The 16,741-nt window shown below is 40.9% G+C and overlaps 1 protein-coding gene across 9 annotated transcripts in view; it reads left to right on the plus strand.

The window, feature by feature from the left end:
• Nucleotides 1–16,741, plus strand: part of TEAD1 (TEA domain transcription factor 1) — a 231,230-nt gene that overhangs the window by 195,179 nt on the left and 19,310 nt on the right. For all 9 annotated transcript variants that reach the window (XM_044425625.1, XM_044425623.1, XM_044425626.1 and 6 more), the window contains one exon: nucleotides 3,980–4,153. In XM_044425625.1, coding sequence (XP_044281560.1) covers nucleotides 3,980–4,153 — 174 coding nt within the window. The remainder of the gene's footprint in view (nucleotides 1–3,979; nucleotides 4,154–16,741) is intronic.

The raw sequence follows: 16,741 nt of genomic DNA on the forward strand, positions 1-16,741 counted from the left end.
GGTCACTGCAGATGCAGAGTAGTCTCTCTCCCTCTCTCTCTCTCCCCGCCCCCACTTTGACTTTTCCATATTTCATTGTGTAGCAATCTAGAATTAAAATGGATTTAATTGACACTGTTACTATTTTATGTGTATCCAAGATACTCAACACTGAAGGTGCAAAATATGCTATCAAGGCACACAAATTAAACAAGAACAGTCATATATATGTTGGTTGTATAAATATTCACATATACACAGGCAAGTCACAATACTTAAGCACCTTTGGCAGCAGGTACACCTGGGAGTCTTTCTGGTTAAGTCTCTGTCAGATTTGTGCATCTGGATCCTGTAACATTTGCCCACTTTTCCTGCCAAAATTGCTCCTGCTCTGTCAGTCAGAATGGACACTGCCAGCGAACAGGAACTTTCAAGTCTTGCTCCAGAGGTCTGGACTTTGAATAGGCTATTCTAAGGCATTTGGCTTCTTGCTTCTAAATCACCCTGGTGTTACTTGAGCTGTGTGTTTAGGGCCACATAGCCTATTACAAGGTAAACTTCTGCCCCATTTCCAGGTTCTTAACATCCTGAAACAGGTTTTCTTCTAGAAGTGTCCTGTTTTTTGCTTCATCTATCATACCCTCAGCCCTGACTAGTTTTTCAGTCCCTGTTGAGAAAACCATCCCCACAACATGATATTGCCACCACCATGCTCAGATTGTGCTTTCAGAGCAATGAGCAATGGCATTGTACCACATGTGGTGTTTTGCAGCAAGACCAAAAAATTCAGTTTTGATCCCATCAGACCAGAGAACATTTTCTCACATGTTCAGTGTGGCCCCGTGTGTTTTTGCAAACTCCAAAAAGCTTTGATTTGGGCTTGTTTTAGCAACAGATTTCTCCTCATTACTATTCCATAAATAGGATGGGGGTGGCTAGTATATGCCATTCTCCTGGCCCATCTTGCTTAGTGCAGGTCCCACTTGCTGACTACCATTCAGCCTCTAAGGCTCTAACAATTATGCAAGCAGCATTCAGCATTCCAACATTTACCCAGTCTGAAATTCACATAATGTGGGAAAGACTTTAATTCAGCATCTGACACTAATATTCTAAAAGTCATATAAAGGCAAAAAAGCCGAGTATTGGTGTGATTATCATGCTTACAGTACAGCTATTTTGATACAGGTGGTTTCAGGGCAGCACTTTGAAACTTGGAACTTGAATTGAATTGTGGTATTAAAGAGGTTCAGTTAGGTGCACATAGGAAATTTTTCATGCACGTAGCTTAGGATTTTGCATTAAAGAGGAAAACAAGCTTGCTGCTTTTGCCGTTGGCCTGGGTATTCATGCAGATGCTGTATGGTAATTACTTATTGTTACAGAATAGGATGATAATTACTGTAATTCTTGTGTAACTGATCGGTATGCAAGTTAAGCCTGCCTTTTCAAAGCCTTGTACTCATAAGCATTGCGGTCCATTCATTCAGTCAGTCAGTCAGTCAGTCATTCATTCATGTGCTTGCTCATTCATGCGTTCATGCCCTCCATTCATTTGTTTATTTTTCTGACCTATGTACTTTACTCTTTAAAGTAGAAACACCCTTTTTTTTTTTTGCTAACACTGCCTCTCTGATCTATAAGCTAAACTTGTTAAGCTTTCCACTTGTACTTGGAGGTAATATGGTTCAGGATATTAGGAAAGGAAGCTCTGAGATTTTTTTTTTTAAACTTCCAGTTTGATTCAAAAAGCTTTGATCTGGGTTATAATTATATGAATTGAGTTTAGATCAGATAAAGTGCTATCATTCTGAAATTACAAGCTTTAGGGAAGCTACTGAATTATGACAGTGCTGGCTACAGATACAGGTTAACATGTTGTTTTCTTGCTTTGCTGTATATCTTACCATTGCAGGGGCAGTATCCAGCTGTGTCATTCCACTTGCACAAATAATGTTGTGCTCATGAAAACTAGGTTCTGAACTATGCACGGAAGTTGTGGCTGCGCAAGCATAACAATATTCTTGACAAAACTCTGTTAGTGCTATTCAGTTTGTGGAACAACACTGCTGAATATTGCCCCAGGTTATTTTAAATAGTTAACTAGTAGATGTATTCCTAAGACCATAACTGGAGCTATGAGGGATTGGGACAAAAAGCTGATTAGCCTCAGGTTGAAACAGTAGCCATCAAGATGCCCCTGAGAAGCTTACAACCTGGACTTGAGGGCAATAATATTGATAAAAGTACATGTTTGTTTATCTCACTGCTGGCCAAGCTTTTTGACAAGCATTCAATTATAGAAGAGAATATTGTTCTAGTGCAAAGCCTGGTATTTATGCAGCTGAACCCTACCAAATACCCTGCAAAGCAAAATACCAGGCAGAATCCCAGTATGAGATTGATCTAATAGTTCATGCATATAATCAGCCATCATCAGTATCCAGTACCGCCTGTACACCTCCATTTAAGATGTTGCACCAGTCTACTGAATACATTAGACTCGCCATAACTGCAACAAAGTAGTTCCTAGAACAATCCTGGAAATAGGCTTCAATGTTCATTTCTGGAATTGGACAGGTCAGCAAAGCTCCCCTCTGAGCTCCAGCATTTTTTTTCCATTCCAGAAAACAGCATTCCATCTTGTTCCCAATCTCTTACTTCCTGTTGTGCCTGAGGTAGATCCCACAGGTGCATGGACAGCATTGGATACAGCCCTATCTTCACTATAACATGGAAAAACATTCAAATGAAAACAAAACATGTAAGCTCAATAGGACACTTCCACAGATATGCAAGGGTTCAGGGAATGGTCTGTGGGGGGGAAAATAGGATTAAAGCAATCATATTGAAAGATCAATGGAGCAGTGTCTGGTCAGGGTTTGAATGGGGAGAATCCTAACAGCCAGCCCTACATATACCATGTTGAGTTCCCTGGAAGGTAAATGCAGAAAATGATAGCTAGACTATACATGAAATAAAGAAACCCGTGTTTTATGAACTATGTCTGAAATAGTTATCAGTGTACAAAGCCTGTCTCAATGCACAAGATGCTTCATACTTCCTAGCCCATCTGAAGCACCTTAGAGCTTGTCTAAGATATTACCCTCTGGCCTCCTAGTGTGCATCATCTAAGTTTGGGCTCCCCATTTTTAAACTAGCACTCTGTCCACTGTACCACACTAATCTCGCACCCATATGTAGGCCACAGAAGGGTAAGCCTCATCCTAAAATGAAGCTTACTGTTTACTGTAATGTAACTATCATATCTGGAGGTTTGAAAGAGCTAGCATAAAATAGCACTGTCCACTTAGAATGATAATTCAGTTTTGCCTTACTTACTAACAGTTGCTAAACTTTGCACCGTTACATAATACAGCAGAACTAGTCAGTGATAAGCATTCTAGCTCCTTCCAGTCTTATGCTGACATGTTTCAATCTTTAAAGCATTGTGTATAACAAAGTTCTAGTTCAAGTTTTACTCATCTCAGGCTAGAAGACTGCTGAAAAGGTCAGAAGGAGACTTCTTTTACTTGAAGTCTTCCATTCTGCTGAACACATTATGTGCTTACATGAATAATGTTGATTTCCTATGATGTGCTTAAATCATCAAATGCCCTGGATTAATTTTGCAGCAAACTAGACAGTCACCAGTTCCTGGTGATACATTTGTTGCCTGGCTGTGCATAGAAGACTCAATGTTTGAAAGTTCTCTTGTGTAAAAGTCAACAGCATCACACATGCAGAGCTATTCTGTTGTGAGAAAAGCTAGAATAAAAACTTCTCCTTGGTGTGTATATTTATATCTGCAGCAGGAGCATTCCAGTGTTAGATCTTGCTATTCGATGTAGTCAGGAATGGTTTTAACCAACAGATGCTTCAGCAACATACAGCAACCTTTTGCATTTGTTTTCTTGCAAACATCGCTGCACTGTAGGTCTCATTAGAAATAAACATTCCCAGTTAATTTGTTTATAAAGTTTTTTTCTTTACTTTGTAGTATAACAAACACCTCTTCGTGCACATTGGACATGCCAATCATTCTTACAGTGATCCATTATTGGAATCAGTGGACATTCGTCAGATTTATGACAAATTCCCTGAAAAGAAGGGTGGCTTGAAGGAGTTGTTTGGAAAAGGACCTCAGAATGCCTTCTTCCTAGTAAAATTTTGGGTAAGTAAGACATCAAACATATGTTTTCTGTTTTGCTTTGCGTTGCCTAATATATATGCAAATCCACATTTGCTCATTCTTTCATGGCTGCTATGGAGAAGTGGATGGAGAAAAGGCTGTCTGTCCTAATACTAGAAATCAGAGGTGGCCAGTGAAATTCAGTGACAGGAGATTCAGGACAGGGGGAAGTATTTCTTCACATAACTCATAATTGATTGTATATTCTGCCTCAAATTTTCTTGGAGGCACCAGCTTGGATGGCTTCAAGCGGGTGTTGGACAGAGAAGAGAGGTCTGTCAATAGGCTGTTAGCTGCAAGGCTGTGGGTGCAGCAGCGTGCTGCTGAAAGCCCTGTTCCTGGGAACAGCTATTGCCTTCATATGGCCTTCCTGGAAACATCCGACTGGTTCCGTCCTGGGATACTGAATGCTGGACTACATCAGCATTTGGCCTAAGCTGGAAGGGATCATCTTATGCCAGTCAGGCAGCCTTGTCTCTTACAGATGTTTTGGATTGTAGTTCCCATAAGCCACAGTCATCTTGGCCAATGATCAGGGAATATGGGAGCTATAGCCCAAAATGCTTACAGGTGACAGGCAGCCTACTCCTGATATAAGAGATAAAATATAATTAATTGTGAAGACTTGCAATTATACAACCAAATTACAAACCTATTATTATTAATAATAATATTAATATTATATTCATTTATATACCGCCCAATAGCCAAAAATCTCTGGGTTGTTAACAGAAGTTAACATTAAACAAGAATTTCAAAAAACATGCAGACAATAATTAAAGGAACAAAACCATAATTGCAAAGTACCCATATACAGATCAGATACCGACAGATATGGTATGTAGTCATCATGATTATAAGTATTAGAGATATTGAATTGCAACTGCTAATAAGAAACATTAGTTCAATTTCATATTTTTCTTTTCAGTCTTTACATTTGATATTGCAAACTTGTTCACTGTTTTAATATGAAATCGTTTAGCAGGTACTCCAGTTTTTGTGGTATAATACTAAAGCAGTCTTCTTGTTCAAAAACTGGCAGAGCATGCTGTATTTATCTTTCAGAACATTAGTGTAATAGGTTTACAGTTTCACCAACCTCCTCCTCTCCCACCTCACAAGCCCATAGGTAACTTATCACTAATTTTAGCATGTTACTTAGCACAGCATTTTATAATCCTAGACATGTAAAAGTTAGTGCAAATCCAGTTTAACAAGATCACACTGCCATAAATGCTACTGTTTATCAGCATTTTGCTCAGTTCCTACCAGCTGAAACAAATTGTAAACTGTCACTTGCCATCTAGTGGCAGAGATGAGTAGTACTGACTAGATAATGAAGATATCTGTGAAATGACTCCTTGTTGTGTTAAGCTTCTAGTGTAGTCAGTATGGTCAAAAAGTAAAGTAAATGCAAGCAAGCAGACCCTTAATGTTTGTGTCTGTGTGATGGCTTGTCTTAATCTAAATCAGTTGTATATAAACCGGCTCCCAATTGTGTTGAATGTGTTACAAACCAGGAGCCTATTTTGGAAGATATATGATTTATTAGAAGGCGAGGGTAAGAGTTGTTAATAAAGTGCAGGTGGGTTTAGGAAACAAGTGTAGGAGCCAAGGTAAGGGAAAGAGGTGCAGGAGTTCTTGGCAAAAATGTAAAGAAAGCATTTTGACCTATCATTAACGGCATACAGCTAGAAAAATGCCATTTTGGTATGTATGTCAAGTCACACCAGAGTTCCTAGCAATTGCCAGGATCCTGGCAAAGGGAGAAAATAGCAAAGCGTCAGAATTATTCAAGAAATAAATTCAAGCCCTTTCTTGAATAAATTATTCAAGAAAGCCCTAAGGGAGCAATACACAAAGTATGTTGCCTCTTTTGTATCTGCTTTTATGGATGGAAAAAACAAAAGACTTAGCTGCCAGTTATGTTTCTAAGGTCCTGTTAAATCGGGACTTTAGTGTGAGTGTTAGAGTTTTTTAACCCTTTGTGGTCCCAATCTGAATCAGGATGGGAGGGTTGGACCAGCAAATTCCATTGACAAAGAATAATGCACTTGATTCAATAAATTCTTTTTTGGTGAGACAAATTGCAGGCATGGCTCTGATCTAGAAGAGGACCATAGTGGGGAAGAGGGGGAAGCATTTCAAGCACTCCACCCCTTACTACTTAGCAACCTGATCCAGGTCAGAGTATCTTTAAAGTAACTTGTAGTTTGATTGCAAAAGTAGGCATACTTTGGAGCCAAGATATTGTTATGGCTGTACCACCATACAACTGCCACCATTAGCTGATACTGGAGCAGCTGCAGCTTGCAGTTTCTGGCTAAGGCTGGTGGTACTGTCTAATTAAAACAATAGTAGCAGTGACTGTCCCATAATACTGAAGGGAAGAACACAATGAAATGACATGGTAAAATGCAAAGTCATAAAAAAACAAGCGTGCTGGTTCACAAACAACCCATGCTTTCAGAGTGCAAGGAAACATGCTGGTTTTCACCTATTTGATCACCTCAGCTTTCTGAAGCAATTTGTCCCTGGGTTGTTGTGACATGCAGACCCAGGAACTCAACACTCTTTAGGAGTTAAACGACCCAGAATTAACTCAACAGCAAATCCATAAATAATCAGAAGAACTGGGCATGTTTAGCCTCAGGAAGACTGACAAGAGGTATGATAGCACTCTAATTCTTGAAAGGTTGTCGCACAGAGGAAGGCTGGAATTTCTTCTCGATCATCCCAGAGTACAGGACATGAAATAACAGGCTCAAGTTACAAAAGCCAGATTCTAGCTAGATATCAGCTATAACTTGTCTGGTTATGAAAGCAGCACAGTGGTGGAACTAATTACCTGGGGAGGTTCTGGGTTCTCCCACACTGGAGGCATTCCATATGCAACTGTACAGACATCTGAGAAGGATGGTTTGACTTGGAGATCTGCAAGGCCATTGACCCCTTCCAACTCTACTATACTATGATTCCTAGGTTATTTTAGAAAGTGATAGTGGCAAACAGGTGGAAGCAGTGTGGTCACTCACTTCCAGGTAGTCACTCCAGTTCTTGAGTGACTTAACCCAGGAACTGGTTATTACTTGCAGATCAGTGACAGCTTTATTAATAATTTTAAGAAAAACGTAAACGGTAAATCATGAGTAAGCACTTAAAGCTTTACCTGGCTTGGGACTGTAATACCTTCACAGCACCTCTCCCAACTTGGACACTATGCTGAAGCTGTCCTTCCTCTAACTGTCAACTTCAAGGGAAACTTGAAGGGTGGCAACACGGGAGATGCCTTTCTCTGTGGTGGCCCCTCATCTATGGAACAACCACCCCACTGTGGCCTGCTTGATGCCAAATTTGTCATCTTTTCAGTGCCAGGTTGAGATGACTTTTTATGCCAAGGCCTTTAAAGACTTACTTGGATACCCAGGGGCTTGAGTGGATTACCTCTGGTCAGAGTCATTTTTTGTTGTAGTTTGTTTCAGCTATTTTAAACTTTTTTATTATTTTTCTGATTTCATGTTATTTTTATGGCCTTGTATTGTCTCTTTTATGGATTGCTATAAACTACCCAGACAGCTTCAGCTATGGGGTGGTATAGAATGAAAATGGTGGTGGTGGAGCTGGTGGGAATAATGATAATGATAATAATAGAAAACTGCATTCTAGAGCAGGAGTTCACAATGCAAGTGGTCCCAAAGGCGGCTATGAAGGAGCCAGGTCTTGCCAACAACCAGCATTAATGCAGAGTGTGCCAGCAGAGAAAGGGCATCAGTAGCACAGTTCCTTTGCTCCTGGTTCACTTTGTATTTATACTGAGCATTGAGGAAAAGCTGTAGGGAGGCCCAGATTGGCAGCCGTTGGGCAGTGCTGCTGATCTTGCGTAGGCTGCATACAATATGCCAGTGGGCTGCACGCTATGCCCCAGAGCGCTGGTGGACATAATTTCTGATGCAAAAAAGAAATGTGTGGCATGTATTTATTTTTGGCTCTACTGATACACATTTTCCCCCAAACCCAGTTGTATTTTCAATAGCTGCCATTAATGCATGCCTCAGAAATGGCATGGACATAAAAGGCCTATTCATACATATAGCAAACAAGGACACTGAATGGAGGCACCACAGTTTTGTCTACCCTGCCCTCTCCCATCAGTCCCTGCTTCACTGTACACATTTGCCATACCATCCTAGGGCTCTGCTGCATAGAGCAATTACCATGAGAAATGGATCCGGACTTGAAACACAGTCTACTCATTTCCCCCCTGTGCTGACTTCCTTTCATAGGAAAGGAGGAGTCCCTAGTTTGGCTTTTTCTTTCTTTGTTCTCTGCCTCATGGCTAATTCCCTTAATAGTTGGGAAGGGGCAGCAGGAAGGTTTAGCCACCTGTGAATGTATCAAGCCTCTGTCTACAGCCTTCCTTGTCTATGGGGAATGTAGCTTCAGAGTACGAAGGGGCAGAGCCTGGGCCTTTTTTCAAGTGGTAATTCTAATGCAGCCTTCAATGTTCATGCTTCTGAGAACTCTGGAAGTTATATATGCAGCATCCATTTATTATATGTATATCCCACCTTTCTGCAATTGTGGAACTCAACGTGGCTACATGGGGTTCTCAGGTGGTCTTCTCTCCAAGCTTAGGCCAGACTTTCAATATGGTAGATTCCTTATGTTCCTTCAGCCCAACACATCAGGGAAATGACAGGTTGGTGGGGAAAAAAACCCTGATCCATAGTTTGTGTTAAATCAGTTCCATCTTGTGTTTCACGGCTTGTCAGGCATCTTTCATTCATAATCTGCTCACTGACAGAATTGGTTTTTTCAACCAAAATTTTGTTCTACTTGTGCTTCACATCGGTGCTTATTCTCAGAATCACTAATGCAAACTTCTACAGATGTGTTAATTCACATTAGTAAATGCATATTTGCATGGTTTAATACATTTTTAGAGGGTTTTTTAAAGTCCGTAAGTCACCAGAATCATGTGACTTAGAAAAAGGTAATCCATTGTGGAATCTGCAGAACATGTTCATAGAAATCCAAACTCATTTGAATCAGTTGCAGATTTCTTCAGCATCCTTACTAATGCGTAGCCTGAAGTGTGTAGGCTTGGTATGTTTCCTGCCTCTTATTCCAATTCCGAGAATGCAAATTTAACCTAGGTGCATGTATATGTATGAGAGCAAGTGCACTGTGGCGGTTAGTGTGTTGGACTTGGGGAAGTCTGGGTTCTAGTCCCCATTCAGCCACTGACTCAGCCAAAACTCACTGATTCTCAGCCCCTGATTCTCAGCCCAACCTTCCTCACAAGGTTTTTGTGAAGGTAAGATTGACAAGAGGAGGAAGAAGCTTATGTGAGCCACTCTGAGTTTCTGGAAGGAAAAAAGGAGGGATATAAATATATAAATGGCCGGCTAGCTACTTAGGAATTATATCAAGCTCACGGGAAAAAAAACAGGGAAAGGTCCTGTTACCTTGTTTTCCTACTGTGCATTCAATTTGTGAATATGGTTATAATCTACAGTACTGTTTTTTCATAATCAAAAGTGTATTTCCACTGTGGGCAACTGATGAATCCCAGCTTGTTCTGTGAGATGGATTCAGAAAGTAAAGACCTAGGAATTCTGTTGAAAAAAGGCATCATGGATATGTGTGATGGAGAAAAGTTACGGGGCACAACTTCAAGCACTGCAAAGCCCCAGTATAGGCAACAAGCCATGCCTATAATGGCATAAACTAACACTACTTGGACTCACATATTTTGGCTTAATATACAAGCCCAGTTCAGACACAATGAGTAAACTGTGGCCTCATTGAAGACCTCAAGGGTTATTGTGGTACACGGAGCAGGGAGGAGGGGAAGGATTGCACTCATGGGCAGAAGGTGTATTAAATTGAAGTGTGGACCAGTCACAGAGCATTTCCCATCTCTGGTCTCTTTGTTTCATGTGCAGAGCTGTTTTGACCAAGAATGCTTCTTATTCATGATTTATTATTACATGTGTATCCTTGCAAGGAGCCCAAAGTAGTATAAAAGGTCCTCCTCCTCCTCCTGATATCTTCACAGCAACTTGTCAGTCCTGTGAGTTAGATTAGGCTGACAGTCTAATTGACCCAAAGTCATCCAGTGAGCTTCACCGTCTAGAATCCAGCCCACCTGTCAAACCACTATACCACACCGGCTAACTGTGCAATCTAATAGTTGTGTACAGGACAACTTTTGGCAGAGTGAAAGACTTCGTATGAGGAAAAATAAAAGATGAGGATACGTAGTTTGTGCTGAGCCAGTGGAACAGGAGAAAGCATGCCCTTTTTTCAGCCCTGTGCATATGGGAAAGCAAGTTCCACGGAGCAGAGTGGCCTCACTGCTGAGTGGCTGTGCTGTTGTCATGTCAAATGACAGCAATATCACTTCACAGTGAGAGAAATCTGTTTGTTTGAACACCCCTGTGAAATGGAAAGCAGCACCCCTATAAGAAGTATGGGTGGTATTAATATTAATGTTTTAATGAACACCTATCTTTTCAGGAATCGGCAGTGCAAACAAGCAGTGGTAGAAAAGAATGTGTATTATAATTAGTGCAAGCTTTTAAAAATGCTTTGAAGTCCAAAGCATGTTTGAAATTCAAATGTGGAATGGAAATAAAGAAATCTGCACAATAAAAGGGCATTAAATCATGTCCAAAAATCTCTCCCATTTTATGGATGTAAATATATGCCATAATTAGTGGCAAAGTGGCATGAGTTGGATGGTTAAGTTTATTCTGATTCTTATTATGCAAAATAGCTGTGACCTGGAAAAAAAAAAAAAAACAATGCCATTTCTTTGTCAGGCACTGTTACCAAATAATGAATGCAGTGTCATTAGTGTTCAGAAAGAGTTGGAGTCACATGGTCTCCTCCCACATCCTTCATGTGTGTCTCCTGCCGTCTTTAGAGGCATGTAGATTTGTCTCCTTCATTCACAAAAACGCTATTGTAATGTTTTGCTCTCTGTAAATGAAATTTTTATCGCATAGCAGAATGAGACTTGGTAAACAGCCTTATGTTGAGAGATGAGGTTGGTGATGTGGACAGGTCATCTTAAGGCAGTTTTTTAGACACATTTAAAACACATTTGAAATGGAGAAGGGAATCCACATCTGCTTTTCCTTATTGCCCCCAAGAGGATCATTTCTGCACAGCAATCTCCATGGCTCTAGGTGTAAAACTCTTTCTTAACTTGGTGCAGCAAGTGTGTTAGTTTTCCTGAATGAGTCAGAGAGCAGCTGGGAAGTGGAGTAGCTTGGCCTGGCTATCAAAAGCCTAGCCATGTGGCAGACCTGGAAGCAATTCCAAAGCTGCAGCTCACAACTGGCAGCAGAGTGTGCCAAAGATCCAGATGCTGCTGCTGGAAAAAAAATTTGCTTCACAATTTGGAATCTCTGCCCTTTGATCACTGTTCCCTGAGAAGGCGGGGAAGCAAAACGCACTCATATGAATGACTCCTCATTGCAGTCTACTGTAATTGAAGGAAGCCTCTGTGCTGTTTAACAAGTGACCCTCCATGTTCAATTTTAACTACTGAATATTTGTGTTTTAATTATACTGTTCCCCCAGGAAATGCCTCTGCGTGTTGCGACTTTCCCCATCCCTTTATCATCTTTCTGCATTAGCTGCTGTGGCTGTTTTTTAAAAATCTGTTCAGCCAAGCCTCCTGTAAACACAGGCAGGCTGTCTCTTCCTTTCTTTGAAGACTGAGAGCGCTTATCCATGTGGAGTGTTCTCCTTGTTTGCAGCCAGCTCTCTTTCAGTGCATGCTGTGGGTCTTCTGTGGGAGTCTTTTTGATGCATCATGTCAAACAGCTAATAGTCTTGATATGTAAAAATTTCAAGACTCCATACTGACAAGCAATATTATACTGATGGATGAAGGCATTATGCTATAATCACTAGGTAGAGAGAACGAGTGCCTTTGAGATCGCCAGTACTGTTCCCTGGGAAGTTGAGCACAAAAATGAAATCTTATGCTGAAACTTGTGTTATGATTCCACACCCCACTCTCTTTTAGGCCGTAACTGGTCCTAACAATTGCTGACAACAGAGAATTACCTGACTCTTGATCCAAATGTTATTTGCTCACAGTGCACTTAAAACTTGTTTTCATACAAGGTTTCCTTGCCAATTGCTTTTCTTATTTGGGACACAATGCTCTTGAATACAGTTTCACATCAGAGAACAGAAGGGCAGCATCCCAAAACCAAGCTCTGTAAGCTATATTGATTAAAAACTCCCTTGTAAGCCTCTCAGGGAGACCTTAAAAGGGGGTGTATCAGATAACCTAAATTGGGAGGTGAGACAATTCAGAAAATCTGGGAAGGGGGCTCGTACCCATAATCCTCATTCCTGCTACTGCTCCTACTTTTCCGTGAGGGGGGGGGATATAATATTACAGTGGCAAACCACTACAGAGTCCTACTTGTTCTGAAGCTAACGTTTAACCACCTTTTGTGCTCTGCAGCCAATATGGTCAAACCTTAGCTTCAGAAGAAACTTAATTTGTATGTTTACTGCCCCATAGAGTTGCAGAGTTGTTTGTTTGTTTTTTGGGCGCTAGGTGGGAGGGAGCAGGAGCTGTCTGCAGCCCCCCACACCCTCCCATAAACAAGCATCCATTTGTTCTTGAATAACGGAATGATCCAATCTTTGCCAAGGAGTCTCATTGATTTGGAGAACCTAAAATCATATAAGCCACCCAACAGGTCCACATCACAGACATTTTGAAATGAAGACAGACTGACTCTCTTCATGGAGTCCAGTGTCAGAACTTCCAGAACTAGAATTTTACCATCCAAATGTTAAGAGTGAAAATCATGAGATACTGAATCATTCTGCCTTAGGGGTTGAATCTGGTATTAGTCCAAATTAGAGTAGACCCATTAACGGCTATTAGTCCTGCTTATTCCTGCTTAGAAAAGACCCACTGGAACTTGTCAGTTATGAGTATCCTAGTCCCCCACATTTCATTATTTATTTTCCTGGGTTCCAAGATCACCGCAGATGGTGACTGCAACCAAGAAATTACAAGAAGCTTGCTCCTTGGGAGGAAGGCTATGGCAAATCTAGACAGCATACTAAAAAGCAGAGACATCACCCTGCTGACAAAAGTTTGTATAGTCAAGGCTGTGGTTTCCCCAGTTGCAATGTATGGCTGTATGACCAATGTATGGTCCAATGTAAGTTGGACCACAAGGAAGGCTGAGCGCCGAAGAATTGAGGCCTTTGAATTGTGGTGCCAGAGGAGACTTCTGCGAGTCCCTTGGACCACAAGGCGATCAAACTGGTCAGTCCTAGAGGAGATCAACCCTGACTGCTCTTTAGAAGGCCAGATACTGAAGATGAAACTCAAATTCTTTGGCCACATAATGAGAAGGAAGGACTCCCTGGAGAAGAGCCTAATGCTGGGAACAATAGATGGCAAAAGATGAAGGGGACGGCAGAGGATGAGGTGGCTAGATGGAATCACTGAAGCAGTTGGTGTGAGCTTAAGTGGACTCCAGGGGATGGTGGAGGACAGGAAGGCCGGGAGAAATGTTGTCCATGGGGTCGCAATGGGTCAGCTGCAACTTGGTGCCTAGCATAGCGTAATCCCCCACATTTCATTAATCTGTTGTAAGGAGAGCTAAGCTTGGAATCATTTCCATGTTTACATTTCTGTAGTCTCTTTGTCTTGTGACTTCCGCCTTAGATGAGATGTCCCTAGTATAGCCTTGTTCAAGATGGAAACAGGAAAAATGTCATGATTATTTCTTCTTCAACCAGGCAATACTGATGCTCTTGACATTAACAGAGGCCGGTAATGTGCTGATGATAAACCCAGTATGTAGTTGTGACCAGAATGACTACTCTGGATAGACTCACCATTCATTCATGACAAAATAATTGCTTTCAGTGTAATCTTAAAGAAAGTCAGATAGTTTTGCATGGTTATCTTGACTAAATCACTGTTCTTTGTTTTCAACTGCAACAACTGCTCTGCTATGATAGCAATTTAGTTCTGCTTTGCTAGCTTTTAAGAAGAGTCCCCTGCATGTCATTATGTCCACACTGTATTTCATTTATATTAGTGGTCAAACTGGAAAAAATAGGCCTGTGACAAAGCCAATCATTACAAAAAGAAGAAAGATAGTGCTTACCCCAGTTATGCACATAATAGGATTACAGGACTGCTCCACCTAATTTCTGCAGATGCTTTCTCAATACTTACTTTATCCATCTGTAGTCTATAGCAGGAAATTGCAGGGACTACTCTAGAACAGAGCCATACAGAATATACAAATATAAAGTCATAAAAATAAGCAGTATATTTACTGAGGAAATCTACAAATGAATAAGCCCCAAGCAACAAAATTCCCAAGGCAAAGTCACAGCCCGTTTTGAGCAGCCCAGGATTCATTCCTTTTCTTGTGCTGTTCTACACACTTTCATACAACTCCTCCCACCATTTGGCAGAGATAGCTTTTTAGCATCCTTCTTAGACTTGCATGCAGTTGTTTCTTCTTTGAAGTTAATTAAATCTGGCTGGGATCTATACCTCTATCTTCCTCAGAAGTATATTGACATAGACACACACCTCAGAGAGTGTATGCTATGACAATACTGGAACATAAGTGATGGAGCTAATTAAAATGGACTAGAATGGGACATTTTCAGTCAGACATATCTAGAGTGTTTTTCTTTGGAAATGACAAACTCAGGAAAAAAACAGAATGACTAATACTGAGGCAAGTTGTAGCACAAGCAGCAAGAAGTCATAATGCAAAGTCCAACTGAATAACATCAATTCAAATTCTCATAAAACTTATCGGAACAACCATCATTGAAATCTACTATTCAATACTGAAGAAGGAGGAATCAGAACTTTTATGCAAGTATTCAGGAAGAAATTGATAAATACTGGAACAAGACATGATGATGATAATGGTTGAAATGTAAAAGTAGGAAACAAAGCAGAATCAAATGTGAGAAAATTTGGCCTTGGGGTCAGAAGCAAAGTGAGACAACATTATTTTTGAAAGCTAACCATATTTTTCTGGCAAATACACACTTCAGGCAACTTATCAGACAACTGTGCCAGATGGCCAATACAGAAATCAAGAAGACAATCTAAGTGGAAGCTGTATTCTCACTGCCAGAACAAGACTAGAAGTAGATTGTCATACTGACCATGAACAATCTATCAAAAATGAGTAAAGCTAAAAAATATCACTAACAGAAGCCTATTGTCAAAATGAAATTTAAATAACTTTTAAAAGTTCACAGAAATAACTGGTCTCAACTGCTCATGAGACAGACCTGTGGATTGAAACCAGAGACATTATTAGGGGAAAATGTAAAAAGACAATTCCTGTACCAAAAGGAAAAGAATAGCCTAGATCAGTGATGATGAACCTTTTAGAGACCGAGTGCCCAAACTGCAACCCAAAACCCTCTTATTTATTGCGAAGTGCCAACACTGCAATAAAACCTGAATACTGAGCTTTTAGTTTAGAAAAAAAACAAAGCACAGCCAGTCCAAGCATATCCTTGGCAGCGCACTGACTGGCCATGCGAAAGCTCAGATGAGTCGCAGCTAATGAGTCATGGCTTGTTACATCATCGCCTGGTGCCACTACTCCTTTCCAAGCATGTGCATGATCCCAGTGTGCACTGTTATCCAATGCTCAGCTGCTGGGGCGACTTGGCTCGCGTGCCAACAGAGAGGGCTCTGCATGCCTGCTGCGTCACACATGCCATGGGTTCGCCACCACTGGACTAGATGGATGACAGAAGAACCACTCGCAATTGCTAAGGGCAGGCAAGAAGCAAATGCAAACAGAAAAATAGGGTCAGAATTTAAATGCAGATTTTCAGCAATTACCTTATAGAGACAAAAAGAACTATTCAAATGGCCAGTACAAAGAAAAAGAAGAGAACATCAAAAGAGGGAAAAACAAGAGAGCTGTTCCAGAAGATCCGAGAAATACAGTATATCACAGAAGTGAGTACACCCCTCACATTTTGTAAATATTTTATTATATCTTTTCATGTGATAACCCTGAAAAAATGACACTTTGCTACAATGTAAAGTAGTGAGTATAAAGCTTGTATAACAGTGTAAATTTGCTGTCCCCTCAAAATAACACACAGCCATCAATGTCTAAACCACTGGCAACAAAAGTAAGTACACCCCTAAGTGAAACTGTCCAAATTGGGCATTATTAGCCATTTCCCCTCCCCGGTGTCATGTGACTTGTTAGTGTTACAAGGTCTCAGGTGTGAATGGGGAGCAGGTGTGTTAAATTTGGTGTTATCGCTCTCTCTCTCTCTCGTAATGGTCACTGGAAGTTCAACATGGCACCTCATGGCAAAGAACTCTCTGAGGATCTGAAAAAAAGAATTGTTGCTCTACAAAAAGATGGCCTAGGCTATAAGAAGATAGCCAAGACCCTGAAACTGAGCTGCAGCACGGTGGCCAAGACCATACAGCGGTTTAACAGGACAGGTTCCACTCAGAACAGGCCTCGCCATGGTCGACCAAAGAAGTTGAGTGCACGT

This window comes from Varanus komodoensis, unplaced genomic scaffold (assembly GCF_004798865.1).
Source record: "Varanus komodoensis strain SLA01 unplaced genomic scaffold, ASM479886v1 scaffold16, whole genome shotgun sequence".
NCBI classification, from domain to species: Eukaryota; Metazoa; Chordata; class Lepidosauria; order Squamata; family Varanidae; genus Varanus; species Varanus komodoensis.